We start from the raw sequence: 27,730 nt of genomic DNA on the forward strand, positions 1-27,730 counted from the left end.
CCAAATCGGCTGCTTCCGAATTATAGCCATTGTTTGTTTCGGTTTGTATGATATAATAAGGGTCATAACCCATTACGATGGTGTTTTAGACTTGGCACGCACCCACAGTAAACACCGCAGTTGTTCTAAATCGTTCTTTTACGCATTGTATTAAAAAAGTTGATCCAACTAGTTGTAGAAATAAATGCTTATAACCGCAATTGCTCCGGGGCAGCAACCCAGCAACGTACTAGCAGCACTTTGCTTCTATATAGGCCATGCTGCCTAGAGTAGCGGACCACCGGACACACACCGGAGACACCGTTACCTACACATGTGGAATAAATTCCTAAGTTTTTCCCGATGTCCTGGTGCTTTGGGATGAAATTAAGCATCATTTGAGAGATAAGATAAGCGCATCATTATGTGCCTACGGAGACTTACGGCTTCAGATTAGCGCTTTGCCACACGCTTGCTTTCGCCATTTGCGCCATACGCACGTGCTGGACCCCAGTTTGTGTATAAACGTTCTTTGGTGGACTTGCCTTTTTTGTTCGTAAAGTTTGTTGATAGTACGCGCTGTTATATTTCCCTCGAACGTAATCTTCAGCTATCGCTTTCTCAATGTCCGTCCTCTAGCGAGCGAAGAACCCTTGAAACTTTTGTCGTCAAGGGTAAAAAAAAATTCGATTCTCAAACCGGTGCTAATAATTTAAAGAACCAAACAATGTAAAATGAATGGATGACAATGTCTAACCAATGGAAATAGCGAATATTTTCGGTGAATAAATATTTGTGTGTTTTATACTTTATCTCACCGCACAGATAGATAGATACCTGCCCTGAACTCGACTGAGCCTAGCACTAAGTCGGTGGCTCCAATGAGAGATAATGATTACTTTCGTTTTTTACGACTAGCTCTGTTTGCGTTGCCGTTATCATGTGTTGAATCAGGCACAAAGGTCATCAAAATACGCCAGGTATCCTCAGCCACCGTTAGCTGCCCGATACGACCCTTCCGCGTAGCAGAGCCTTAGAATGAATAGGTGTCTGCTTGGCATGACAGATCTGTGCTAGCAGCCTCAGATACAACATTAGGATCGTTACAAGTACGCTTATCGACATAGGGACCTTTATTCACACATATTCCACTTACATTATATATAACTTAGAGACGGCATTTGGCGTTAAATGTACATGTACGGGATCAATAATTTTGATTTGCATGGAAACGTAACGTTAAAAACTTCATCGTTTTGTTGTATTATATTTCACTAGGGAAGTGTTTTCATCTCGGGACAACTCTAACTGACTTTATTTAAATATAAATACAGTGGGTCGTGGCGTTCGTACACAGCCACATGTTTTGCTTTTATACTATAAGGGAAAATGTCACCTAAAGCTACGCGTACTTGAGACCATTATGTTGTACCGAACAATTATCGTTTCGGCTCCTGAAACCAGCTTTTCTATGGGATATCTATACTAATACTTTTATTATAGTGTGTTTAATATTTACATATACGATCTCTTCCAACTAAAACAGAAAAAAAGAAGAAGTTGTTAACTTTTAGTCAACTTCCATTAGACTTGCTCGACACACGAGTTTCCCAACACTGTAGTCGCCTTAGTGTTTTTCTAGGACCAAACGGTGACTAGAATGGCCATATCGTATCGGCCTTACCAATGTGCGGTACTCAGCGTATCTCCTTGCAGCGGCTTGGATCCGTTACAATTCGCGTATCTTTGGGTTTAAGCAGATCTTCTTGTACGTTCGTCTGTATCAAAAGTTCTATGCTTGAAATCGATATTTTTTATAGCAAAGAAAGATCCATTTTGAATGTATGCTCTATGAATATTAGTTAAAACAGAACTATTTAGTGAAAAAACCTCTATTAAATCAGTCTATTTGTTGAGTTATGAAGACGATCAAGTATATATATATATATATATATATATATATATATATAGCAAGATTTTGTATTCTATTAAACAAGTCCCTCTTTAATAACTGACGGAATATTTATTTGTGGCATATTGATGGCATAGATATGAACTTGAATCTGTCAGGCAACAAGAGCAACCTGTGCGTGCTTAAACGTGTGCTGTATGGCACAGAGGTTTCCAATCACCGTTGCAGTACTTTTGTAAATATTATTACTAGCACGCGTTAATCAACAGCTTACCCGTACTACTTCGTACGCACTCTCGAAAAATCAACATATTATTATACAGTAAGTTGATAACTTCTAATCAATTGACTGATGAAATGAGGTAAATCTCTACGATATCTCGTTCGTTTTATTTACTATAAGCTGATTAAGTGCTACCTCAGAATGTTGAGGTGCCGAAAATCAATGCGCAATGACTGAGTTCTTATTCCTTGAACGTGAGACATCTGGTAGAATTCATCGATTACTGATGAAAACACTGGCAAAAAGACCTTTAGCAAGGGAACGGATCGTTATTGGCGCAACTATCTTCAGACCAAGAATTTTCAGTTTGACGTCGGTAGGACGGGTTACTACGCCGCAGGATCGCAAACGTAAAAGTGAGCTGCTGTGGATAAAAGAAGTCTTGGGGCAGAAGAGAATATTAAAAATGAACTTTTTGGCATTTGAAGTGGAATTTCTGGAAGTATATATGATGAAATTGTAACGAAAGCACCGAAGATGACGAAAAAAAAGCAACAGGCTGATTCCTCAAGGACTAAGTTCAGGATAGATGGAAAAATGATTCTGGAGGCATTTTGCGCACGCATTACTAGTGAAGAACGATCGGGGGCCGTGGAAGTACAAATTACAACCTGACAGAACGACATTACGTAAGAGAAACGGTCAATTTGTCGATTTCGGCTTAAGCTAATGTCTATGCTCGTAGTAATATTCATTCCTAGGGAGATGTTGCCTAAAATGCAATGGCTAATTACATCTGAATTTTTCAAAATACGTGGCACGGCAATTACAGTGTAGAAACCCACGACCTCATCACCATATTTGTTCACAGTTTAAATTGAGGGGAAAACGGTTAAACAACAATTGTAGCCCCTTATAGCTCCCCTTCCTAAAAAAAGGTTTACGCAATTTCGATTGCGTTCATATCTTAAACAGCTGACACGGTCTCTTTCGCCGTCGACTCTCTCAGACAAGCCATCGAGTACGAGGTTACGCAGGCTAATGTAAATTAAACGTTCGTCGAAAATCGTTGAAAAATGTATCCGTAAACAATAAACCGGCGCGCATCCAACATGTATCAAAAAACCCCGTAAATTATGGTCAGTTGACTCTTCTTAGAGTAAGCCCTTACTTGCCCAGAGAGAAGATCAACTTATGAATTTCACTAATCTGGTGATCTACTTGGCCATTCGTACCCGTTGTGCTGGTTGTGAGCATTGTCACCATTGTTTCGTAGCGCTGGCCGGTTGTATAATTCCTTTCTCCTTCATACTGTTTTGATGACGAGCAATTTGCCACGGAGTGAGGCAATAAAAGTACCTTATTTTTGATATTAAGGAAATAACCCTGGCGTCGCGATAATCTCGAAGCTTGTTTGCCGGAATATTTGACTGACCCTTCTGAAGATGATTATAAACGGTGACATATATTGTTTGCAGTCTTGCAACAACCATTTCAAGATTTTTATGCCCTAAGTTCTCATTGTTGCGTCTGACTGTGGTGCAATATAGTTGCCGGTTTAGATTCTTTGCACACAAAGATGTGTAACAGATAGTGAATGTGATAGCGAATACTTCCGTTCGAGAAGATACTACCATTCGTCTCGTTTTAGACATTCGAACAAACCTAGCTCACATAATTATGCCTGACTTTGCAATCTCCTGGTAGAAAAGACGAACGAGGTCGTAGAGTACATTGATATATTTCACCTGTCGGATGCGAGAATTTGACCGTATTATATGGTTAATATCAATGTTAAATAGGAGGTGAATGAGTTGTTGTCGCTGGCGGATAGCGTAGGCGATGAAGAGTATCATCGGTGGAGGTCCGGTGACTCGTCCTATTAAATGAGGACTATCCGGTCGCATTAGTCGAGGTGATGGGATCATGTTGTTGAGATTTCTATATTCAAACGTCAGCAATTATGCAAAGGCTGCTGTGAAAGACTGATGCCTGCCTGACCTGATAGGAACCTTTTTCTAGATAGCTAGAATTTTTTTTGAAAACAGGACAGAGATTATTTTCAATAGACAATTAAACGCAATAGGTTGTAATGTCGCTACGGGGTAGCTGATGTAACTGTTGCCAGTAACATTACATAGTACTAGTACGATAGCGTATATCTGTGTACCAGAATAATATACTGATGCAGAGTTTTGCTATATATCTTCGAAGTATACAGTGTATTGAGTTGCGTTATCCGCGTACGTGGAGTCTGTATCGATCTCCAATATGGACATATCATGCGTGTATTTTGGCACGTAGAGGTATAACGAAGTGAGTTTTTTAAGTTAGTAAAGAAATGGGGACACGTTTATTGCCTATTCAACGCCATAATCGCCTTTAGGCCGTGTCAGTGATAAAGATTACCTTAAAAGGTGAGCGCGAGGAACTCCCGGTAGTAATTGTGCTCCGATCAATGCATATACCCTCGTTAGACCCTAAAATAAAAACGTTTTACCTCCTGTTTGTTTATACCGATCCCTACCAGTAATCCCCTCTTTCTTGAAAGGAAATCTAGGAAGCAGGGCAGTAAAGAGTGCTTACTAAAACATCTATTGTGTATTAAATATGAAGCACATCCATTACATTTTCGTAGTTTATTATTTCTCTTGCGTTCGTTCGGTGTCCGGCAGCGACGCCTCGGCGGTATTCGTCGTAGATTCATTCGGTACCCATCCATCCTTACCATTTTTGCTAGCGCTTGCTCTTCAATATGCGCTATTATAAGGCATGACAAAGGTTCTTTGATCCTCATAATCGTATAGTTGTGCTTGTCTCGGCTGGATATTAAATAGTAGTATCGAAGACTTTAAACAACTGAATAATAAATCATCATGTATCAGACATGTTTAGGCACCGGCAGCTACTAAATGGGCTATAATAGAAATACTATTGAAATAACTCTATCTATTAAAAAGCATATTAAGAGGAGATTACCTTTTTTTCAGCGTTGTCTGATAGTTGCGGACAACAGAATAGATTTACGCACACGTTGAGATACCCTGCGTCTGTTTATAGCGGCCTACGCACACATCAAGCGATCAAGGTCTTTACGCCAACCGTTTAAACAGTTAAATAAGCCGGGAGGAAGGAGGTGATAACCCCATTAATAAACACATTGGTGAGACTGGAAACTGGTAACTGCGGCTGGAGATGAATAGCGCAGCGGCTGATAATACCCATAATGCTTAGAAATGATACTTTGACAGACTGTGTCATCTGCGACGATTGCCGTCGTAGCTACGCAGAAGAATATACACACGCACATACATATATATACATGTAGTGTGTGTGTGTATATATGTATGTGTGTATATCTCTATGCAAAGGCCGTTCTCGCAAGGCCCTTCAAAACGACATAAAGAGCGCGTTTGAATCGTTCTCATTTTCAGTAGATGGACTGGGTTAACTGGAAGGCAGCAGGTCATAAAGAGCTGAAAGAGCGACCATGTCAAACATGGCCGAATAAGTCAGACTATTCGCTTCGTGAAGCTGAAAAAGGACGTAGCGTTCAGTTGACGCTTAGTGGTATTATTATATAGTCCAGTAACAACTGGAACTCTAGCGGCAGCACAATCGTTATAGGAAATCATTGTGGGGCAGTGATTATTAGTAAAATCAGTAGATAAACATGACACGCTACAGAGTCGTCAATATTTTCAGGATGCAAGGGCTGGAACAATGGAAGGGATGAGAAGTGATTCTGGTTGTGTACTTTCAGAAGAAGCCGCTGTTAGTATAGACTGAGCACATAGTTAAAAGTTGTGACTTGTTGATCTTGTCCGACGATTAAATTTGACACGTGAGAACACACCGCCTTTTGCCTGCTACACAAAGGCTATGCATGCTGCCGGATAGGATCAGACCACTGTTATGATACAGACATAACCACTCTGTATGTGCTCACATATCTGATTGAAAATTAAATAGTTAGCCTCCCAGTTGCCTGGAGCAGAGAATTTTTTTTGTCATAAAGCTGACTGTCCCTTGGATCATTTGCTTGTCTGTCCTGGTAGTCAAAATATTGTATTATTATTTTATTGCCAGGTTTATATCTATACCTATTATTATATTATATTTTTTTGCTGGTATATTTTATTGACGGCAATATAGAATGCAATCAGGTAAATTCGATTGACTCAAGTTTATATATGATAAAGCTATCAGCTGTTAAGTTAGAGAGGCAGCCACGATTAGTCACTTTGAAAAAAGAATGACTTCTCTCAAATAATCCATCAAAAAGCACGGTTCTACTTTGTCATCACTATAACGAGACTATACTGGGGCTTTCAATTAACATTTAATAATGAAAAGCCAGAAGAAATAGAAAATGTCGGTCCATGATTTTTGAATGAAAATCACTTCGCGTAATAGTAAAATAAACCCGAACTTAATTTTTGTTCAGATTTGGTGTTTGAGCTCTTGTTTCTAATGCCATAGGATAGAACTGCACGGTGGCAATTGCCTGAATCTCTTCTATAATCAGCAGTTTGACAAACCGGAATTACTGATCTGATCTGGCACTTCATGGGTTTTGCGCCCGACGTTTTCGAGTCGTGTACTTTCCTGGGTTGGACATTCCGTCTTTGCCGCATTTCCGCTATAGAGGCAAACTTTCGATACCAAAATGGCTTTCCGTCTGCCCGCCGACAAGGCACACTAGAAAAATAAAAAAAAGACGTTCTAATTCTGTAGCAGGTCATTTCGTCTGATGGTATTGGTGGCAGATTTTCCTCATCGTGTAAAAAATACCCAATAATTTGTTTCTGAGAAGGCACCCACAATATACGAAAGCGTGTCACTCGCAACCGTGTCGAAATCATTTGTTTTGAAACGACATCCAGTAGCAGCAGCGACTCGAAAAACGACCGGACGTCATTTCGTGGCGCGTTTGCGGTAGGCGTTTTTAACTTTGACTTCGAGGAGGGCAGACTCTCATTGTGCGAATGATGATCAACTCGGTTGGTCTGCTCAGTAAGTTTAAGATCACCTATCGTGAGAGGAACATCTATGACAATGAAAGTTAATTCGTCACGTTTATGGACTAACTACGGCAGAATAACGAGTCCAGTAAAATCTTTGGAGGTGTTAATGGGAACAGAATCGCTACTTGCGAAAAATACCGTCTACTAGATGCAGCCCGTCTACTATTCTATCTCTATGATACAACAAGTTCAAATATTTAAAATACAAACGAGACTACTACGTTCTACGTATGCTGTTACATCTAGCAAGTAACTCGTCGAGCGGATCTGCCTCAAGCAAACAGAATGGTAACTTCCTTTTCTCGCACCCTACTCCTCGCTCTTACTCTCGTTCTTAGTCATATAACAAAATTAGCAAATTCAAGTTAATTTAGCTTTTAACGTATCCGTTCGCCGCGGATAGGCTTCCTCCAGCGAACTCGTTACCGGTGCTATGTACTTGACAGTTCGTCCTCTTCTAACACCTCTGTCTGCTTCCGCTAATCATGGTGGCTTCCTCAACTATTCTGTCGTTAGCAAGCGAGGAGTGGTTAACAACAAACGAGAAAGGCCACTGACCGATCGCGGGCTGGAGAATTCCCTGACACCAAAACTAGTTGAATCTTAGTTATCGGGGGATAGGTAATAAGCGTCAACTACATGTTGTCTAACTACTACTACATGTTGAATCGTTGTCTAGGCCGCTACATTAGCAACAAACCAGCATCGCCGCTGACAGGCGTCGAAGGGAAATGATTCGGGTTTGGCCTGGTTGCCAGCATTACGCCTATACGCATGAGTAACCGTCACGCTAAACGAAGGAACCCGTTAGTATGAAGTGGCAAATCGGTTGATCTGTCTCTCCTTCAGAAGTAACGCTATAACCAATACAACTTTGTACAAGGTCAAACACTGTACTGTAGTATTTTCAGCAGCTTTTCTGACTTACGAGGTACCGTGATGTTTTATATCTGCAGCAGCGACTATATCTGCCCGATAAGACCAAGTCTGTTATTTATGCTGCGTGTCGTTGGCCTTTTAACGCAGACAGGTTCTAGTAAAACCATGCAGGTAATACAATTAAAACGTCGCTGGAATGCTATTGGACAACGAATCACCCATACGGTGTCGCTAAAAGTGCCAATACATTGAGCAGCATCGAAAAATACGTTCGCCGAAATAACGTGGCAACAAAATCGCTCCTTTAAATCATAGGGAAGACATATGAAATATATATGCCTTAGTCAAAGCGTTAACTCAACTTTTGATACATCTTAAAAGGCATTATCCCTACGCAGAAGTCTCCGTGATAGTGCTGTGGTAACGTGTTTGTTTAGTAAATCTAGCGATACTTAATGAAGTCGTTTAGGCTCGAGAAAAACCATAGATCTACCTCGTTTTGTGCTGGCACAAGCCGGCCGTCTGAAGTAACGCTTAACAGCAGTTGAAGGGCACTATGGATCTTCAGCATTCATCATTGAATAGAAGATACGTACAGCCTTTAAATCTAGCCTAGAAAATCTACGACGTAGACTTGAAGTTCCCCATCGTCCCTGTCTAGTCCAAGCCCATGGGCACACAGGTGAAGAGGATGACGCAAATCGATCTTGACCTTTACGATACGCGAACTTTGACTAATGAAGCCTAAAACGAACTGTCACCATATGTAGGGCAAAGAGCTTTTTTTTTACTATGGGTTACACGCGTCTGTACATGATATCATAGAACAATTTTCGGGTATCGTTTCTCGGACGTCATGCGCTGCCGTACCATCGTGGACCAATCTCTCCAACCGAATACACCATAATTAGAATTCAAAATTTCTTTAACCTCATGCAACATAAATGTACATTTTTTAGCACAAGCAAAGTATTTGTGTTTCTACGATCCTTAGTAGCAGCGGAAAAGCTCGAACCATTTTTTTGGTAGATTTTAAAAGTCTGAGAACAAAATTAGTTGTTTAAAACAGTAGTCGTTAGCCAAACTTATTGAGTGTTGCAAAACCATTTTAGAGAATGGCAAACGTCAGTATGGAAGCCACATTCTGTGCGCATTATATATACACAAATACCTAACAAAGCGGATTCTCTTTACTACCGTGCCGTTAGTAAATGGTCCGTATCGTAATATTTGATCGGAACGGCCCGCAGACTAGTCATAATCGGAAGTCGACGGGAAACGTTCAGTTTTACATACTCTTCCGTTCATCTAGAACTGATGTAGATCAGTTTAGGTATCAAATGCAACCAGTCGTGACAATGGGACAAGCCAGACTAGCTCGATAGGGTTTGACCCGATCTAGTTATTTCCCTATGAAGATCGCTTTTCTTTGCAGTGGTGAGCCAAAAATCAATCTAAAAGGACTTATGTATACAATGACCACTGCTTACCATTCTTTGAGAAACGTCTAATGAATTAAAGGCAAAGGCGTTCCTTCTAACCTCCTGACCTAGCAATCGCCTGAGTAACGCTGCACAGGCTTTCGAATTGCAAATGGAACAAGCCACAGACAGTAACACCGCTTATTATAAATTATTCCCCGTATTCGTAAATCAGTTTCATTAGCCGAAAAACCCCGTACTATCGTCAATCCATTGCCGAGTTCACATTTGGTTTCCATTATATTTCGGTGAAGTGAATATTTTCCGAGTGCATTTTTTTATACCGTGTATATCATATGCATTCGTCGCAGTGTCGTTTAGATTATGAAATCACTTCATTTATTTCGTAACATTAACATGCCTATATATCTATGCACATACATGACATTAGCATGTGGCTTAATTATGTTGCAATGGCACATGAGCCTTACCTGCGTACCTATCATGCCTATCGTCCTTAACTTACTTACGTCCTTAGCTTGACCCTCGTGCCTCTTGCGACATGACTCTGTTCCCGTGATGCCGATTACATTTGCGTTGGGTGTCTGTGTTGAATTGAGCTATGTAAATCGTTCGCTGTTCACAAAGGCGTTGCTCACGGCAAAGAAAGCTAAATTAAGTTACTGCTGCTGATCGAGTGGTGCCATAACTCCGTGACTGTCCGTCTCTCTGGACCAGCACCCGGTGAATTGGAAGGCCAACGCAAACCCGCTATAAGGTTACTACCTCTAGTAACTATTGAAGGCCTAAATCGAGGATGCGAAAGGGCTATTGCACAAGGTAACGCGTAGCGCTAAAGAATAATAGGCATAACTCGCTTGCTTGACCCGTAGGACTAGCGCACGGATAACCGCGTTTATTCCGCATTATAGAATAACCACTATAGAAAACGAAGTCACTGTCTGTAGGGCATCAGTTTGGCAGTCAGTGCTTAACGCACACACCTAGGACAGCCTTTGTCCTTTTCGAAAGAGGAAAATATCTAAATGGTTTCGATGGTCTCTGAACGCGACTGCAAAGTCTTTGCTACCGATGTAGCTACCACGTGGATTGTCCCAGGTAAAGGTCGCATTTACGGGCGATTTAACCAGTTTTAAGTTACATGAGTATTAGCGTAGCATCAAATAAAACAGACAGCCACCGCGCCCAATACGAAAGGATTTTAATAATAATGACCAACACTGATAACCTGATTACTGACCATCTTTAATAACAATCATCTCGAAATTCAAGATATATTTTGTTTGTAGTCATAGGGACCAATCTTAATATTTACTTGCGCGTCCTAGGTCAGCTCAGCCACAGAACAAATCGAGTGTTATAGGACATTCGTAGGTGGTGTGGTGAGTTAATCTGAAATGAAAAAAAGTATTTCGTTTCTATCCCATGAAGCATGGCTGCCTATTAGCAACTCCATAACTTCCTCAATTCACTCAAACTGTTTAATATCATCAATCACTAAACCTATATGAAGAATGATCATTGCGTTTTTTTTTTGCTGGCCTAATCAGCCGCGTTATTGCACTTCATCTTGAAACACTGCTCATCCTTTTTCGAAGCCAACTGCCCTTACTCCATTGTCTAATCTGACATGTTGACCTGATTTGTTTGTTAGACAAACATGCGACTGGCGCTAAAAGAACACGCAGCTTCCCGTCTATGAAGCGTATTCTGTACAGGGTCCAATATAGACTTGTTTTTTACCAACGCTTCTGGCACCTTTTTGAACCTTGTATGGTCAGATGCATCTATCTACGTGATATGACTGAACAGTGTAAAAAAGTGGGACAAGAATAAAGGCGAAAGTGGGCATTGCAAAGAGTTTCATTGACTCTCGTATATTGCATTTTCGGGTTTGCTATACTAAGCAACAGGAACAACAACTGGGTTCGCACGTACGCATTTAGATAATTTGTGATACCTATTTTCTAGACAGACGTGAAAGTACCCTCTTATTCTATGCAAAACGCTTCAGCTTTCCTGCAGATCTTTGGCTGCTGCTATAAAAAAGCGGATGCAAGTCATTTTGCCACGTTGCCTTGGCAAGCACAATAGTGAACTGCTTCTCATAACTATCCGAACCCCCGGACCCAACGATGCAAGATCTCGTGTGAAGTCGAGGATCGAAAGATCTTGTATCGAAAACTGAACGACATTCATTACGTATGTGTGTGTTGTTTGTCGAATATCGCGATTCTGCCACTTCTGGATGCATATTACAGTCATTGTCTGAATACGTCGATGATATATACGTGGCAGTAATTAGAGAAAGCTTCGGGTCGATAGGATAGTATGTGCTGTAGTGAAGCCTAGGGGCTACATGACGTTGTTGGCAATTTAGCCTCGTTTACCGATTTTTTTTTCAGATGGACTCAATGAAGGATCCCGTTGTCGAAACTGCCTTTGGAAAACATCGTTCGAGGACCAAAATTCGCTGGGGTAAATGACTAACGAAAAGGCAGTAACGTATTATTCGTTGACGATACGTTCCAAGTAAGCCTCGTACTTTGAAGATGTGCGTTTTCCGATAGAAGCCTTAGCTTGCTAATAAAGACAAATGGTATCATAAGATCTAGAGCAGAAATAAATAGGAACCAGATCTCTTTGGTTGGCCTGAACGTTCTGAAGAAAATTTTCAAATTTGCACAGCCACGCTATGTCGCTAAGTTAGTAGTTGAATATTAATCTACAGCACCCTTCTACTTTATAAATGACTGACTAATATTAATCAGCAGAGCAAAATAATAGTTTAAAGTAAACACTCGACAAAGAAACAGTGTACAGGTTGGGAGTTAAAATGCGATATTACCCGAGCCAATTCTGCTCAGCCTGTACATGCGCGAGGCTCTTTGGTAGCATATCAATAGGCAGATTCGAAGTACAACATCGATTATTACACCTGTACACGCGAACGTAACGTTTAGATAAGGTCAATACGTCTATCGTTAACAGACAGCATACTAGTACGCTACAATGCGTGGGCTAGCTATTAAATTACTCGATGAAAAATGGCTAAAATGGTGCCAAAGCTTACAACTGTGTGTTGAGGCATAACATTTTTAGTAAGTATCTAGGCAGAGAATGCCAAGAAGGCTTCTAGACCTCTTACCTGTATCTATAAACGACAGTTAATGGATTTGGATTGGGTTGTGAAGTTCGTCGTGCGAGTCTGCCACGGTAGCAAAATAAAGACAGTGGAATGGGGGGTGGCAAGGCTAGGTACGATGAGCGATTTTCGACCTGCTTAGGGATTAAGTAGATGTAGTCGTATTATCATCATTATGACTACTGTTATTCTTAATTATACTATCCTCATTGCTTTTCTTTCAATGGTTTTCAGGAAATACGACTGATCATGGCTTAGACAGTGCGAGGTAGTGTTCTAACGATTGAAGCTATTGCTTCAATTAATGATTACCAGGTGCTGCACTCATATCCACGTCTACGTCAAGACGATATTAACTTCTTCGAAAGCATCTCCTCGCGTATCGTGTACGACACGATGAAGATGTCAGAGCACCATACTACAATCATGGTGACGACTGGGCTGCTTATGTACTTCCTATGGATGGATGTGGCGCTCTATTACAGGATACAGAGCTTACCTCCACCGACACCCGCATCCCCGATTACGGACACATCAACGGTTCAAACTTCGAAGGGAGCACCGCCAAAATTATTCTCGCCTTTCATAGGTCAATCAGATAACTTTATCGAGGATTTCTTTCCGAAGCTAGTTATCTATCGGAAATTTTGACGGTAACAAGCACCTTTTCAAGGGCAGAGTATCATCAATGTTGCTTCATTTCAGATTGTTTTAGGTTAGCACCACAATGAAGATTTTCTAAATGGAAAAAGGAATAGCAACGCAAGTTAACGATGCAGTAACACGGGTTAGGTCGGGCGATATACTGACATTTTCTGGCAGTCTTCACTTATCTATAATATACGTTGTACACACCCAAAGTACCACCGCAAGGAGCATTTTGATCAAGAATCATTATCAGCATTTACATAACAGAACATCGCATTGAACCCACTATGAATCTAAGGAGCGTGTAGAGTACCCAACGGGAAATCGAAGAGCGATTTTGTTTAGTTCCATAGTTCAGTTATTATTTATTTCGTCTATATTTACATGTATTGTAGGTCTGTCTGTGAAGATGATGATGTTGGATCAGGTGAACAACTACATTCATACTCCGTTGGCGCAAATCTTCAACCGAATGACAGACTTTGCGAAGGTATTCCACTTCATAACACCGAACATGATCTCGTTTATGGGCTTCCTCTCGGCCTGCGTTGCTGCCAAACTTATTATGGTTAGTTGACAACTGAACATAGAATCCAGAGAATAAATTTCCCGAAACGTTTTTTTTTTTTTTTTATCGAGTACATTGAGACGCTACGCTAATACTAAGAGAAAAAACGAATCAACTTCCCATAGAGGAAGTCCTAATCTTGACAGTATCAAAATCATGACCAAATATACAAGGTTGTCCGTACCGACAGTGACGGCGTGCGATACATTGTAACGCTCACGCTATGCAAATGCAGTTGAATCGTTGAGTCGTTAAATCTAGACAGAATTTTACGTGTTTAATCGGGCGACGCGAAACTCTATCAGTGAAATTATGAACGTGATAATCGTTTCGCGATACAAATTGCCCAACAGGGATTGCCTCTGATAATCGATATAATATGTCTACTGCTACATTGGTGATAACGGTAATCGTTTAACGTTCCATATTAACTACATGATACGATTTGTAGTTTGGCTTGCTGGAGAAGAGCAAGGATGTATCTCAGTAAGATAATGTTTGGGAGCACTACAAAAGCCGGCCAAATCTGATAATCGGGCCGGGACTAGTTGTAAGTAAAATACAAAAGTGAAACTTTTAGAGTTGATCTGCTCGTTTTAAGGTAAACCCGTTTTTCACGAAACAAAATAATGGCGAAGCTTTCCCAATACGCAGGAAAGTATTCAGTTCAGTTTATAAGGAAGCTATACGCGTGTGCGCTTTTCCACGAGGGAATACGCAAACAATTATGAGATGCTGGGAAAACAACAAGTCTGGCCACGAAGCCGCAGGCAGTGCCGAGTCGGCTTAGCAATCAATCGCGATGTATCTGTGATTGGATCTGTCTGAAGAAAGCAATATTTAAGTTATGCCGTAACTGTAGACGAAGTATCATTAGTTCGATTGCATCTACGCGATATCGCAGTCTGTTAGTAGTCCGTTCCAAAAGTACACTTTAGCATGCACTGCAAAATAGTCACCACACTGACCTTCAACTTAACTGTTAGCGTCGGCTCAATTACCGATGAGTGCAACTACATATTGCCTCAGACTAATCTTGACAGGCTAACAAGTGCTCGAGTATTTACCCCCTCTACTCGCAGCTGAGAAAGATTGAGTTTCCGATAAACGGCATTCAACTAATAAATAGGGGTGGGACGAGGGAGGCGTCAGTTATTTTTATAGTATCATGTAGATAGTATGGTAGCATATTGATAGTCGAGTCATCTTCGTATGGTCTGCTATTCGTATCGAATGCGATTGTGTCCTGTGGGGCTACCAACACCGAGGAGTGAATGCCCCTTGAGTAGAACTCCACACTTAGACCGCACGAACGATCATTTGGTGGAATAGCCCGTCAACAAATTTCCCAATTGGCTTGGAGCTAAAAAAAAAAAAGACCAAAGCTACAGAAGCGTGGATAATCTCTCGCTTCGTGTGCCTAGTTTTGTAACCAAGTGTTTCATATCTGTACATTATAAGTAGCGAACTTGACGGTCTCTTTAAAGCCCTTTATTTCATGATTTTCCCGCTCATATCTACCGCTTTTGTACAGTGTGATTCTCTGAGCATGCATCGATTGGCCATATTCATGTTCTGTCTTCGGACGTGGTTCGACGCTCTGGACGGCCTCGTAGCTAGAGAAAGACAGCATATTGCAGCATTCGTGTCGCTGCGTGATACCTCTGGCTATATAGTTGACGGTGTCGCTGATGCCTGCGGCTTCAGCGTGTTCCTCATTGGTAAGTCGCCGAACACCCTAGTATGCTGTAACCTTTTTAACGCGAAAAAAAATTAGTGTGGTCCAATTAAACGGTGTTCTATATACGTTTGTCACAGTAGAGCATAGCTCAGAGGGTTGATTCGTGTTGTGACGCATTTTCTTAAGTTTTTAACAAAATTATATATATATATATATATATATATATATATACCATTAAATTCAAGTACCTCATTGTAGTAGAAGTTTTATTTGATTGCCACTGACCTTAACATATCTTTGTTACATATATCTTCTTGTAAAATATTTGAATAGGTTGTTTTTTCTACTTGAAACGGAAGCTGCCATCGACCAAAATCTACTTGCCAATGAGCCGTGGCGATCACGATAAGAGTCGACCAGCCAATTATATGCCGTTCTCCACGCGACGTATCGCGATTGTCGTAGGCTGTTTCGGTCTGCAATTGGCTGTTAGTTGCATCTTTTGGGATCATTACATTAGCGAGTATCACAATATACTTGAGGTGAGAGATTCAGAGTAAAATAAACGAAAATGTAGAGACAAGCTGTCATTTTAGTTTTAAGTACAACCGTAGAAAAATTGAACGTTTTCTTCTAAGACGAACACTTCTCTAAGTTCTCTAATAACAGATAACAATATGATTGGAACCGAAGGGTGATCGTCATAAAAGGCAAGGTGTCGGAATGTGTGAAGTAACGGGTAGGGTTCGAGTTAGCGGAGACTATTCACTGAGACAAGAACGATAAGACCGTGCAAGGTTTTTCGCTAGTTTTTAGGAAACGGCCTAATTTAGTAAGCAACCTTCCTAAGACTATTACAGTCTTCTTGTTTCAAGTAATCACTATCATGATCGCCGTTTATGTAGCGCAAACTGATCTGAGGACAATGCCAGCACATAGACGCACTCGACACTAATGTCCTTCCAAGTTTTTCTGGTATAACGTGACTAGGGTTTGTTTACTATATGAGATTCAATCTCGTTTTTTTGACGCGTTCCTAGGTACCATCGTCAAGTATTAATCCGCACGAACAGCAGGAAGTTCTGCGTTCGTCCCTCATGTGGATTGTCATGTGGTTTTGGCGAGTGTCGAACGCCCACTCCCTAATGCATATTTTTCTCTGGTTCATCTCCACGGACCGGATGTGGGACTTCGTACTCATGATACAATGGATTGGTATGGCGTGGCTCGCAGTGTTGATAGGTTTCACTGAGTTACACTTACGAAGTGTAAGTCGCTTCCGATTCTAAGTAAGCGATTACAATAAAAACATTTAAATAACTCCTTGTTATATTCGAAGCGGAAAACGTTCCGAATATAACCAGGACTCAAATTAACTAAATAAGCCTTATCTACCTGTTTTAATTATCTCAGTCAATTTTATCTAGTTGTCTGGTACCAGCGTGTTAAATTATAACTGACGATTTACTCGTTTTTTTTTCCATCCTGTTACAGGTTATAAGTTACCTTCACTAGGAGTATGCCAATGTGGTTAGGTGTCCCAGAGAACGCCGGTCTGACGTTGACGGATATTGACCACAGATATAGCAATTGGTTATCAATAACTGGCCGTCTTGAGTGCGTTTTTTATCCGTGCATGCACATCATAGCTACGCGTTGTACTGCAGATGCCGCTTAGCTTACGGAAGCCCATCCCACTTTACGCATTAAAGCCGCATTTCGTCCAGCTTGCGCAAGAATGTGCATACGCAAAACGTTAAGAAGATTCAAAACCATCTACTGACTGGTTCGTGCCAGGTAATAAATAAACCTCTTGTAGAGGAAACAATTATAGATGGAAGCAAATACAAATACCAATGTAAAAATACAAATCTCGAGCGAAGTAAACGAAGTGCCATTTAAACCTCATTGTGTTATTGACCTACTACTTTCGCTCCCCAACGAAATGCCAATTCTTACAGATAACACAACAACTACCCGTAGCGATCGTCGCGTAAATCAGGAAATGATTTAAGTAAATTCGGAGAATTTCCCAACAGCCTGCCACCTAAGGCAAATTTACCCCGTTTTTATAGAAAGAGCCAACAGCTGTGGAGGTTCATATTCAACCTTATCTCGTTCAGGTTTGGCGACAATAATGATAGCGTATGACGGTTTGTCAAATGATGTATGCTCCCATCCCGGAGTATCTGAGTAAATTCTGTGCTGAGCTGTGATCAAACTGTGCCTACAGACCTGCCGAGTTTTAAATGGGCCAGGGTTGTACCACGATATGTCTTCAAGGGCCAACAAATATATTTTAATGAGTGACAAATAAGACAGACAAAGGATTTCGGTCACAAATAAAATTTTGTGAAAGCAGTTTGCCAGTGGTTGGCCGGTTGAAAGCTTAGACAAGGAAACGGGATGCAATTGGTGTGTCAATGAACTTGCTCTTACTCTGACAACAATTTGATCAACATGTAGAATTTCTATTGTCAAGTGCTGATCAACTACAATGAAAGATGGGAATGTTGTTATTACGGAGACCTACTATAAGATTATTATGGGAGCTATTCGCGGCTACCATATGTCATACTGCACAAAGCAACGCTAATCTTAAAAAAGCGCATTAAAATTTATATCTATATTTTTTGTTCTCGACTAAAATTACTTCTCGGGACATTATGTACAATGACAAGGATTAATGCAATAACAGCCGAAAAAACTTGTTGAGAGTCAGTGCCAACATGGTAATTTGTTGTAAATGCACAATAATTAGACCGTTTATAGACTTAATATATATGGAGACTAATATATTCGGATACGAAAAGTTTCATCTAATTTTTTAAAGTTCGAAAGGACTAGTCCTTTACTGCAAACTAACGATCAAGAAAAAAAGACACGCGACTTATTTTTATTTTTCTTCAAAAATACTACTGATCACCTAATACTTATGAAGTATTACCAGTATATTTTCGAAATATGATTTGCGCTTTTTGTTTGTTTTTCAACCGACTAGTGTTAATCTTACCGTCGGTTTAAGTTTCCGGCAAATCCTTTGTGGAAGCAAAAGGCTAAAACAGCACGCTAAACATATATCGTCATATATGTAGGCAAAGAAAGTAACACAAGATTCATGAAATCGACTAATTTGTTGCCAAGTCTTATTTGCTTAATATCATTAGACACCTTTGATGCCAAACTATACGTGGGATTTCCAAACCATTTGAGGTAACAAAAGTATACAATACAGTACATTTTTTACGTATGTAAAATGCACTATATAGTACATATATTATTGTCTAATTACATTTATGCTAAATAGTTTCTTGAAGTAAAACAGCAAAAAAAAATAATGTTATGTTTGTTTTGTCTCGTACGTCTCGATGATTACCTTTTGCATGAAATAAATTTACAGTTTTTATAATATTTTAGATAATAATAATAAATAAAAAAAATAATAAATAATTTAGAACAGGCCAGATCCAAATAGTGTTTACATAACTTTCTCATCACTGACTGGGCGCGCTTTGCAGCGGTTCACTTTCTAGGAGCAATCGACGATTATTTATGTAAAGCAGTGGCAACTAAATACTGAGATTGTATACATCTATTTTTTGTGACCTTATACTGTCACAATGTATTTTTATAGCTATCTACGCGTGAATAACTCTGTGTAAATTTGCAAATGCAATCGTAGTTGTCTAACTTAGTTAGCATATTCATTTCAATCTAGGCTGATACAGCCCATCGCGGTTTCAAATATTTAGACACCACTGAACCACGGAAGTTTGGGCATTGAAGTTTTTAATGCAGTGTCAAATAAAGGCTACCATTATATTCTACGAAAAATGACTGTCGGTCCTCTATATCTAGTACTTATGACAAAACAGAAAACAAGGCTACGAAAGACCCGTCCGTTACGCGACGCCGTAGGAGTAAGCTATGAAATCGTGTTAGCGTTAAATTTTGTTGAGCAAATGTTGAAAAAAATCAATGACGATACTTCACTAGTTTTTTTTTCCCAAGATGTTCTTTTTGACTGGAACAATGTATCTAAGATGTTCTTTTTGACTGGAAAAAATGTATCTAAGATGTTCTTTTTGATTGGAAAAAATGTATTCTTTTTGACTAGAAAATATATATAACTAAAATGTTCTGTTTATTTTAACTGAACATTACCGACCCGACGTGTTGCCCAATGCGTAGAGCCGCACAATAACAATAGTCACTAACATTTAAAACCATTTAAGCTATCGATCCGGACAGGTGATCGACTGATGTCATCCTATTATTATTCAGAGCTTTATCGATTCTCACGGCACCCGGCACGAGTGCCGTAGAAAACACTGTTGCAGTGACAGTGTATACTCCTACTGCGACAGGACAGGTAGCACTGGACTGACATAATGGTTTCATATATATATATATATATATACAGGAAATCATTATGAAACATGTGTATATATATGTACCTGTTTCTACAAAATGCACGAACAATGCCAAATGACTATACGCTGATTTCAGAAAGTAAAATGAAAAGAAAAATATTACAAATACGATATGAATCTATTATTATTGTCAAATACATGCAAGCCTTATATGTACGGAAAGGGTCGATAAACTACGGCACAACAGATATGACCGCGTTACGTGACTTCCCCGTAACGAGACCCGGTCATGTCGGATTTTGGGAAATCTTTTCAATAAGCACTAGGCTTTTTTTAAAACTTCTACAATTAACACTAACTGGTCCTTTAGATATTGCGTTTTCCTGTGGAACCAATACAGCTGAAGGGTGGTTGAATTTTTATATGGCGTCACCGGTCTATGCATTCACTGCTACCAGTGCAGCCTGCCTCGGGTTGCGTCTGCACATTCGTATTGTTGCTCATGCCGGTATTATTGTTATTAAGATTGGTGCTGTTGAGTTCCTGCTCAATGAGAGAGATGTTCTTTTCGAAGATGCGAAGGTAGCTGTCCATAGCGAGGACGTCGTCATCCCGAGAACGATGCTGAGCTTCAGACGATCGGTCAGACTTTACCGCCTGGGTATGAACAAATATATATAGGAACCTGGTGTTATTTTCAATCTTGAATCAATTAATAATTTAATCACGCTATCTATCCTGTCTTGACCAAGTCTAAAAGGAGGATCCTTGTTGGTCAGAGTAAACGTCTAGGTTTCACCAGCATTTTCCAATTCATACGTTTGTCCACTAGACTTGAAATTTTTCCATGCGTAATGCGTCCGCAGGTTACCAGACGGGCTTAGCTTGTACTATGAGAAAGGCCACCTCCGGCCGAATGGCGGCGGCCATTGTGTCAGTACTGGTTTGAGTTGTACCCAGCATGAAATCAGAAGCTATTGACGAATGCCATTGTAAACGCGTCATTGATGGCGTGCAAATGAAATAGCTCACAGGATTCGTGCATGCATTGCTCTTTTTCAATGCCTATCCCCTTGAAGGTGTGCATGTAACACTGACGGGGATAAAATGCAAATGAAAATCTTCACCACTCTTCATTTTGAAAAATCGGTTTGGTGTGATCTCCGCTCTCAAGTACTCGTCGATGAAAATTATCACATATCATGGTTAAGAATCAGATGAGATTTTTGAGAGACAGAGAGACTTTTTTGACTACGGGTAAACGTAATTCTAATTCTGGTGTTACTTAGATGACATTTACGCCATTTGCTGCATTTTACGGGAATGTACAAAGTCGCGCATAAAATTCTGAAGACTCCATCAACATGTCAGTTAAGTTGCGATTTATTAGACTTTTCTTAAAAATTACCATATCTTGCATTACAATACGATGATACTGATTGTCCCCTAGGGTACGCTGTGTCCACCTATACTGCTATGTGCACGGTGTCACAAAGGAAACTGGATACGTATGTGCATTACACGAAAAAAAAGGAGTCACACACGAAAGGAACCGACATCGCTACTAGTTTAAAGTTCGAATGTGTAGCCGTTGGCAAGCAGAACGATTCCTTGTGAATTTACAAGCGGTAGCATGCGGATAGTGATTTGTTAAGTAGCGTGTTGATATGCGACAAAAATTGATGAGCTCACGGGCTTAATAACCAGAGAGAAGTTAGACTGATAGCATTAGTGCACTGACAATGTACCGAAGCAATATATTTCAAGAACCTATCGGTATCTACACAGCGTGCACTACGCAAAACGTGTAATTATAAAATAATTGAATATTTCTTAATTGTAAAATTGCAATAGACAGAAATGTAGAAGTAGCTATTTTGACCCACCGAGCTTCTCCAAAATTCTCTTAAAGACAGAATGCCCAAATAATTTATGACTACCCAAATAATATTAGTTTTCAAACTAAACAAAAAAAAACGTATAATTGCTCTTTGACCCTAAACTACCCATCTTAAAGCGTTTTATAACCTTATAATATATATATTTAAATCCATAGGTTTGCCTAAATGAATAGCTACACATTAAAACCAGCACTACTCGACTAAAAGGGTCATTTTCTAGTTCTTACTTCTCGCAAACGCCTCAGAATATTGTCGTAATCTTTATGGTTATTGCTGCTATTTTCGTCTTGGCTACGTTTACTCAGCTGCTCGGCATCACCACTGCCGGTCGTCTGAAGTAGGGCTTTAACTTGACGAAGCATCTCGATTAGCCTGAGATCTTCTTCCCGATGGCTGACAGCGACTATACTAGGTTGCAGTGTACGCCCATCTGGATGGGTGGTTCCACTCTGGCTGTGATGGTTCGTTAGTCCGAGATTAGTCGTTAAGGCACCAAACGTGTGCGGCGACGATGTCGTGCAAACCTTTGGGCTACTGCCAATAGCGCCCAAGTGTTCTTGAGAAAATCGAGCCGACGAACCAATTCGCTCCATTAGTTCAGAGATGGTCTTTTTGTCCTTATGATGTCTCCTGGAATACATTTGCATATCTTAGTACTCATCGTATCCATTATAAGTAAATGAAAAGCCCCGACGGCAGGTTAACTAGTCTTAAGACCCCAGAGATCTTAGTAGTACTTTTCAGAGGAGCGCCACTAACTTTTAGACAGAAACTCGTCATGTTTCTATTGTGCACGATTTATGTAGAAATGAGAGAGGATTTTGTTTTAAGAGGTATTTTCTTGGGCTCAACATGGAATCAAAATATAATCTTTCCAGCGGAACATAATATTGAATTATAGAGACTACCCTAGGGCGGGCTTGCAGAGCGCGGCTGCAGTTGTCTATTTACAACGTGTACTGAAAGGCCAGGTAACTTTTGCTCGAAACTTTCAGTATGTTTGCTTTACCTTTTAAGCTTTTCATTTTCTTCAGCTACCAGACGCATTTCGTTTCGCAGTCTTTCGTGATCTCGAAGTAGCTGAGATTTTTCGCCGTCCACTACGTTGACATATTTGTGACAGGAGAGTGCTTCTTTAAGTGCCATAATAGCCTCGACGAACATTGTCTTGGATGGGTAGTAGTGTGGCTGAAAAAAAATTTAGCAATTGTTTTAAATACTTAGTTTTTGCCGATCCATACAAGATAAGGGTATGTATGCAAATACAGTGGCATCCTAACTTAATCGTCGAAATGTTTAAAAAGCTTGAAAGCGCCCCCCAATTCCGTAAGTTCGCTAATGAGACAGCATATTTATGACTATCCGTCTTCGTCTAAAGGGCGAGACGGCATTAGAAAGTCTCTACGGTAACAATTCAATATTGAGGACTAGTACAGCATCGAGGAAGCCCCTTTTTCACAAAAGCAGTGTTCACCGTTTTCGCATTCGGTTTTCGAATTTCGTGATCCCTATCGCTGGCCGATATCTCGTTGTCACAAAGATTACTTTATCCATTTGTAATCCTGAACGTAATGTTTACCGAAGAGAAAATCCTATTAATAATATACAGTGTCATGATTGTTAAGCTTAGTGGAAATTTAGTCATGTTTTCATGCATAATATTAGTGACCGCGTCCAATTAAGCCTTATCTAGTATTCCTCGATCGCTCATCTATTCATACAGGAATACCTTCCCTCTGAATGGTGTTCGGGTCGGTCCAAAGCATTTTGTTTCTGTGGATACATGTTACGTAATAAACGTATGAGGAACATCCAAACAGATGTCATTTTGTGAGTAAGCCAAATCACAATCTATATTCACAAAGCAATAACCATGTGCTGACGCAACAAAATTAAGATGCCATAGCGAAGCTCCTTAGCACCCTTTTAAGATATTAGGCGCAAAGCAGATTCGGTATGTATGCTCGATATAACTTAGTAAAGATTACCAATTTGCCTTTTATTTCTTCCATTCGCCAAGGAAGTCTTCACCTCATAAGATTCCGCAACAGATATGGCTACGCAGCATAATTTTATATAGTATACTCTGATGTCACCTAAATCAACATTTGTATTATTTGAAACTTTATACGTTATAGATGTGAAAAAAATGTTATTTCTTCTTAACAATATGATAAAACAGCAATGTCAAGTTAGTGCCAAAATAGTTTCGGTCCATCTACCAGAATAAACTTACACCAGCATCTAATGTAAAGCGCGATACAAAATATAGATGTTCCATCTAGTTAACCTCTTTTTTGACTTAATTTATCAAAGGAAGCGAGGTGTGAGACCTTGGCTTTTGTTACAACTAAGCTAGGTAAATATGACGCTCAAAATGCTTAACAATAGACTTCATGAGAACTGCTTTTAAATGGGTTTAACTTTACGTAAAAAAGGCTCACGGAAGTTTAATGGTTTATGTATAGAAAATATTCTGAAAATAGTATAACCGCTTCAATAACACAATATATAAGACATCGTTATACACTAATCATAATTATGTACCTATGTTTTCTAGATTTGGGGCAAATGTTTTTTCACTTTCAAGATATTGAATATCAGATTCTACGGTAGCTGACTGCCATTGAGCCCAACGTCCCAAACTTCGCCCATTTATTGGGGTCGTACTCCCATTTTGGCGGCTGAAATCGAACATTTTATATAGCTCTTTTTTTTTTATGTATATATAGGCATGGGCAAAACCATATCTCGCGGAATACGTTTTTAAGAAGCTGAACTACCGCGACAAAAACGAATGTGAAAATACAAGTAGTAAATTCTAATTTAGTTTAACTCACCATAGTTTTTACACTCTCATTAAGTCCCTCAATGTAGGTCTTGAGAAGCGTGCATTTAAGTTCGGCGTTTTCCACGTTTTTTGATCCACTTAAGCGTTCGAGTTGGGATACAAGTGAGCGCAGCTGTGAGAGATCGTCCTTAGCTGTATCCAGAACCTCTTGAACGGATTTTAATTTGGCGGCCATGTTATCAACCTCGCATGTTATGAGTTGTAGACGATCCTGCGCTTGGACCATATTGCTTTGATCCAACGAACATCGCGAAGAAGACATCGAACCTTCAACAAGCAAATGCCGGTATCGGATATAAGCAAAGCAAATTAGGTTCATTCTTCGTGCATAAAGCGTCAAACGACCGGTGCACATCTTCTAAATAAATTCTACATTTCAAGGGAATTCGAACGGCTTGACAGTAGATGCGCCAGTTGGTTATACAAAAGAGCGTTTCTGTGTCTACGAAGGATCCAATCATTCATATCCCGCTGGCAGTTTGTTCTGTTCGCCAAGGAGAATCAACATAACTTTTTCCTTCGACTCAACGGAGACGCATGTTTTAGCCAGTTAGCATATATTACATTACACGTACTACCCAATTAGGTAAATACCATTGTACACGTCTAGGTATGTGGCGAAGAGAGCCCGCGTCGGCCCTCGTTGGCTCAGCTTTCACCTTCCTTACTTTCAACACCTTTGAATTGTAATATCAATTAACATAACAGCAGAATTCCCACAATCACAACTGGCCGACTGACTCTTAATCTGAAGACGCGGAAAGGACCGAAGGGAGCGATGCATAACGAGCCGCACGTGACAATAAAAAGTACACAGCTTTAACGGACTGACCCAGCAGAAGGATGGCGTCCATTGTGGACTCATCTTGAAAACGCAGCGACTCTAGAATGGTGAGGAGTGGGCAAGAATTGGGAGGCGACATATAGACGGCAAATACTACGCAAAAGACAGGAAAGCTCGTGAGACGTCTCGATCTCAAGATCTTACCTCAAGCAGATTCCTTCTGTTGAGTAGATTTTTATATGCTGGTACATAAAATGACCATAAAGAGATGAGGTGAACATTCCATGCGAAGGGCTCACTATGAGCCAATATACTAAGCGGATAAAACCGCATTTTCTCGAACTCCACCTGTAACATAGAGTTAGCTACCCATCCGAATGCCAAAAACACTATTCATTTAAGCAAAGCCCACCTGGTTGCACGAGAACATTCGGAGTGACACGCCTACTCGAGGCACTTAAATAGTCACTTGTTGACCCTAAGAGCCGATCGCCTCCACGGTCGATCGTCTTTCGACGTTCCTCTTCGACAACACCCGCCGCCGAACTTTTCTTCGCCATTTTAGTGCTTGCCTACGACGAACCCACATAGTTACAAATGCAGCAATTAGTCAGCAAAAAGAAATTGTCTTGCATTAAACGTTTGTTCCAGTGGGACAGCCTTGCGCCGGAGCGATCTTGAAACTTAATGGTTTAAGTTTTTAAAGTAGTTCGACTGTTTTCCATGTCACTCTATTCGTTGTTACAACGTTTGAACATATTTATATAAAATTCTACAGTATAGACGTTATTACAAGCTAAACCACATATATGGCTTCCTCTAATAAATCATTATCTATGCACTATGCAACGTTTTTTATTATTAATACGCAAGTCTAGGTTACAACTGATATTAATTTTATAGCAACCTAGGTGCTGTTGGGATAGTTGGAGCAGCAAAAAAGAAGTGTGTCGCGCCTGTCCATTTGCGTTTTGCTTAGGTCGCGGACCGTAACGACAGATGTAGTTCTCAATTCTCGTCACTGTACATTCGCTACATGCACATAAGACAGGTAAATGATATCTTGAATTACGACACAAGCAATGGTGAGTTTATCAAAATGTTCAACACATACCATACACCTAAGATATGACGATTTGTCGGATAGCTTACATGATGGGAATTCTTTGATCCCGCAGGGATAAACGGCTGCGACGACAGTCCACTGAAAGAAATGCATCGAATAATATGGTAAGAGAAAACAGGTTGTTTCTATCCAAGGACAAAGGAAGTTATAATTCTTGTGGATGATTTGACTGCGGTTCGTTAATGTAGCGGAGAATATATGTAAGTAAAGCTGTTACGTGATCATGTTATCCATCATCGTACGAATTATAAGCGAAGCGCGATGACGGAGATGTTATTCTGGTAAGGGTGTCAAAAGTAAAATCTTTAAAGAATCGCATTCAAGCACGGATGCTTTCTGTAGTATGTGTGCATTGCAATAAGAAATGACCCGTCTTTTGGGATGCATCAGCTAGGACTGTGTCCTGGTTGGTTTTCGTCAAACAGCAAAGGGCCTCCCCTAGCCTGAAAACACTTTCTTAAATAATTATAGAAGAAAATTGAATGAATTGCTATATTATTATTATCTCACATAATTGCATCCGCTTCGTGATAAACTTTACTTAAATACGCCAATACAGGCTTATTCTCAGTTCAAACAGGTTAATTCTCAGTTCTACAGAGGTACATACTTGTATTGAGTTAGGTATTTATCTTTAAAAATTATCAGTTGAAATCCATGAATGCCATTTACAACGGAAGTGTCTTCTTTCTTTTCCTAATTATAACAAGCCCACTCAATCGATAAGGGTCAACAAATCTGGCGACGAAGATTGGTTTTCAGCATATGTATGTCATACTTACGTCATGGAAACAGATCACTATATTAAAATAGAGATACTTATTGAACGCCTAACACAATTAGCACTACACAATTAACCGATTCTAGTAGACCTGGCAATTTAAAACAATAATAATAATAAAAGTAGTTTAGTAGTGCATTACACAGATGCCAGAATCTGCAGGACTCAATTCGAAATGTCGAATTCAAAAAAAAAAATCGAATATGAACTCTACGCTTCTTGTTTCCAACGTCAAGCGCGGGATTTAGCAATCGATTGGCATGCAAACACAAACAAGCCCGATGGAGAGGGTGAAATTCGGCGCCAAATTTTAAACCCAACCAAGTATGTGGTTTTGTCTCCACAAAATGTTAAGGAAAAATTTATCAGACCGAAATTGCTGCGAATTGATTCTAATTTCTCTCACTTAT

General features: G+C 40.0%; 2 protein-coding genes across 16 annotated transcripts in view; one reads left to right on the forward strand and one right to left on the reverse strand.

The window, feature by feature from the left end:
- The window catches only part of Cpes (Ceramide phosphoethanolamine synthase), a 45,734-nt gene extending 26,892 nt beyond the window's left edge, over nucleotides 1–18,842 (forward strand). For 3 of the 14 annotated variants that reach the window (XM_022835827.2, XM_022835824.2, XM_022835820.2), the window contains exons 2-8: nucleotides 11,868–12,016; nucleotides 12,842–13,196; nucleotides 13,651–13,823; nucleotides 15,358–15,544; nucleotides 15,838–16,046; nucleotides 16,545–16,772; nucleotides 16,999–18,842. In XM_022835827.2, the coding sequence (XP_022691562.1) occupies nucleotides 13,004–13,196; nucleotides 13,651–13,823; nucleotides 15,358–15,544; nucleotides 15,838–16,046; nucleotides 16,545–16,772; nucleotides 16,999–17,019 (1,011 nt within the window). In that variant the 5' untranslated portion in view covers nucleotides 11,868–12,016; nucleotides 12,842–13,003 and the 3' untranslated portion in view covers nucleotides 17,020–18,842. Of the gene's footprint in view, nucleotides 1–9,827; nucleotides 10,282–11,005; nucleotides 11,665–11,867; nucleotides 12,017–12,841; nucleotides 13,323–13,650; nucleotides 13,824–15,357; nucleotides 15,545–15,837; nucleotides 16,047–16,544; nucleotides 16,794–16,998 lie in introns of those variants that run through there. The other 11 variants (XM_022835831.2, XM_022835829.2, XR_002681291.2 and 8 more) reach the window with 10 other exon arrangements.
- On the reverse strand, nucleotides 18,624–27,569 carry LOC111261933 (uncharacterized). Of its 2 annotated transcripts, none has more exons than XM_022835818.2 (7): nucleotides 27,322–27,569; nucleotides 26,566–26,617; nucleotides 25,826–25,985; nucleotides 24,619–24,896; nucleotides 22,788–22,966; nucleotides 22,006–22,408; nucleotides 18,624–20,534 (listed from the first exon to the last, which is right to left on the reverse strand). In XM_022835818.2, the coding sequence occupies exons 1-7, from the start codon at nucleotides 27,324–27,326 to the stop codon at nucleotides 20,307–20,309; spliced, it is 1,305 nt and encodes a 434-aa protein (XP_022691553.1). In that variant the 5' UTR covers nucleotides 27,327–27,569; the 3' UTR covers nucleotides 18,624–20,306. The 2 variants fall into 2 exon arrangements, with proteins under 2 accessions (XP_022691553.1, XP_022691554.1); XM_022835819.2 differs by having other exon boundaries at nucleotides 27,463–27,547.
- Nucleotides 27,570–27,730: the final 161 nt, after the last annotated feature.

This window comes from Varroa jacobsoni, unplaced genomic scaffold, assembly GCF_002532875.2.
Source record: "Varroa jacobsoni isolate VJ856 unplaced genomic scaffold, vjacob_1.0 scaffold_617, whole genome shotgun sequence".
Classification (NCBI taxonomy): domain Eukaryota; kingdom Metazoa; phylum Arthropoda; class Arachnida; order Mesostigmata; family Varroidae; genus Varroa; species Varroa jacobsoni.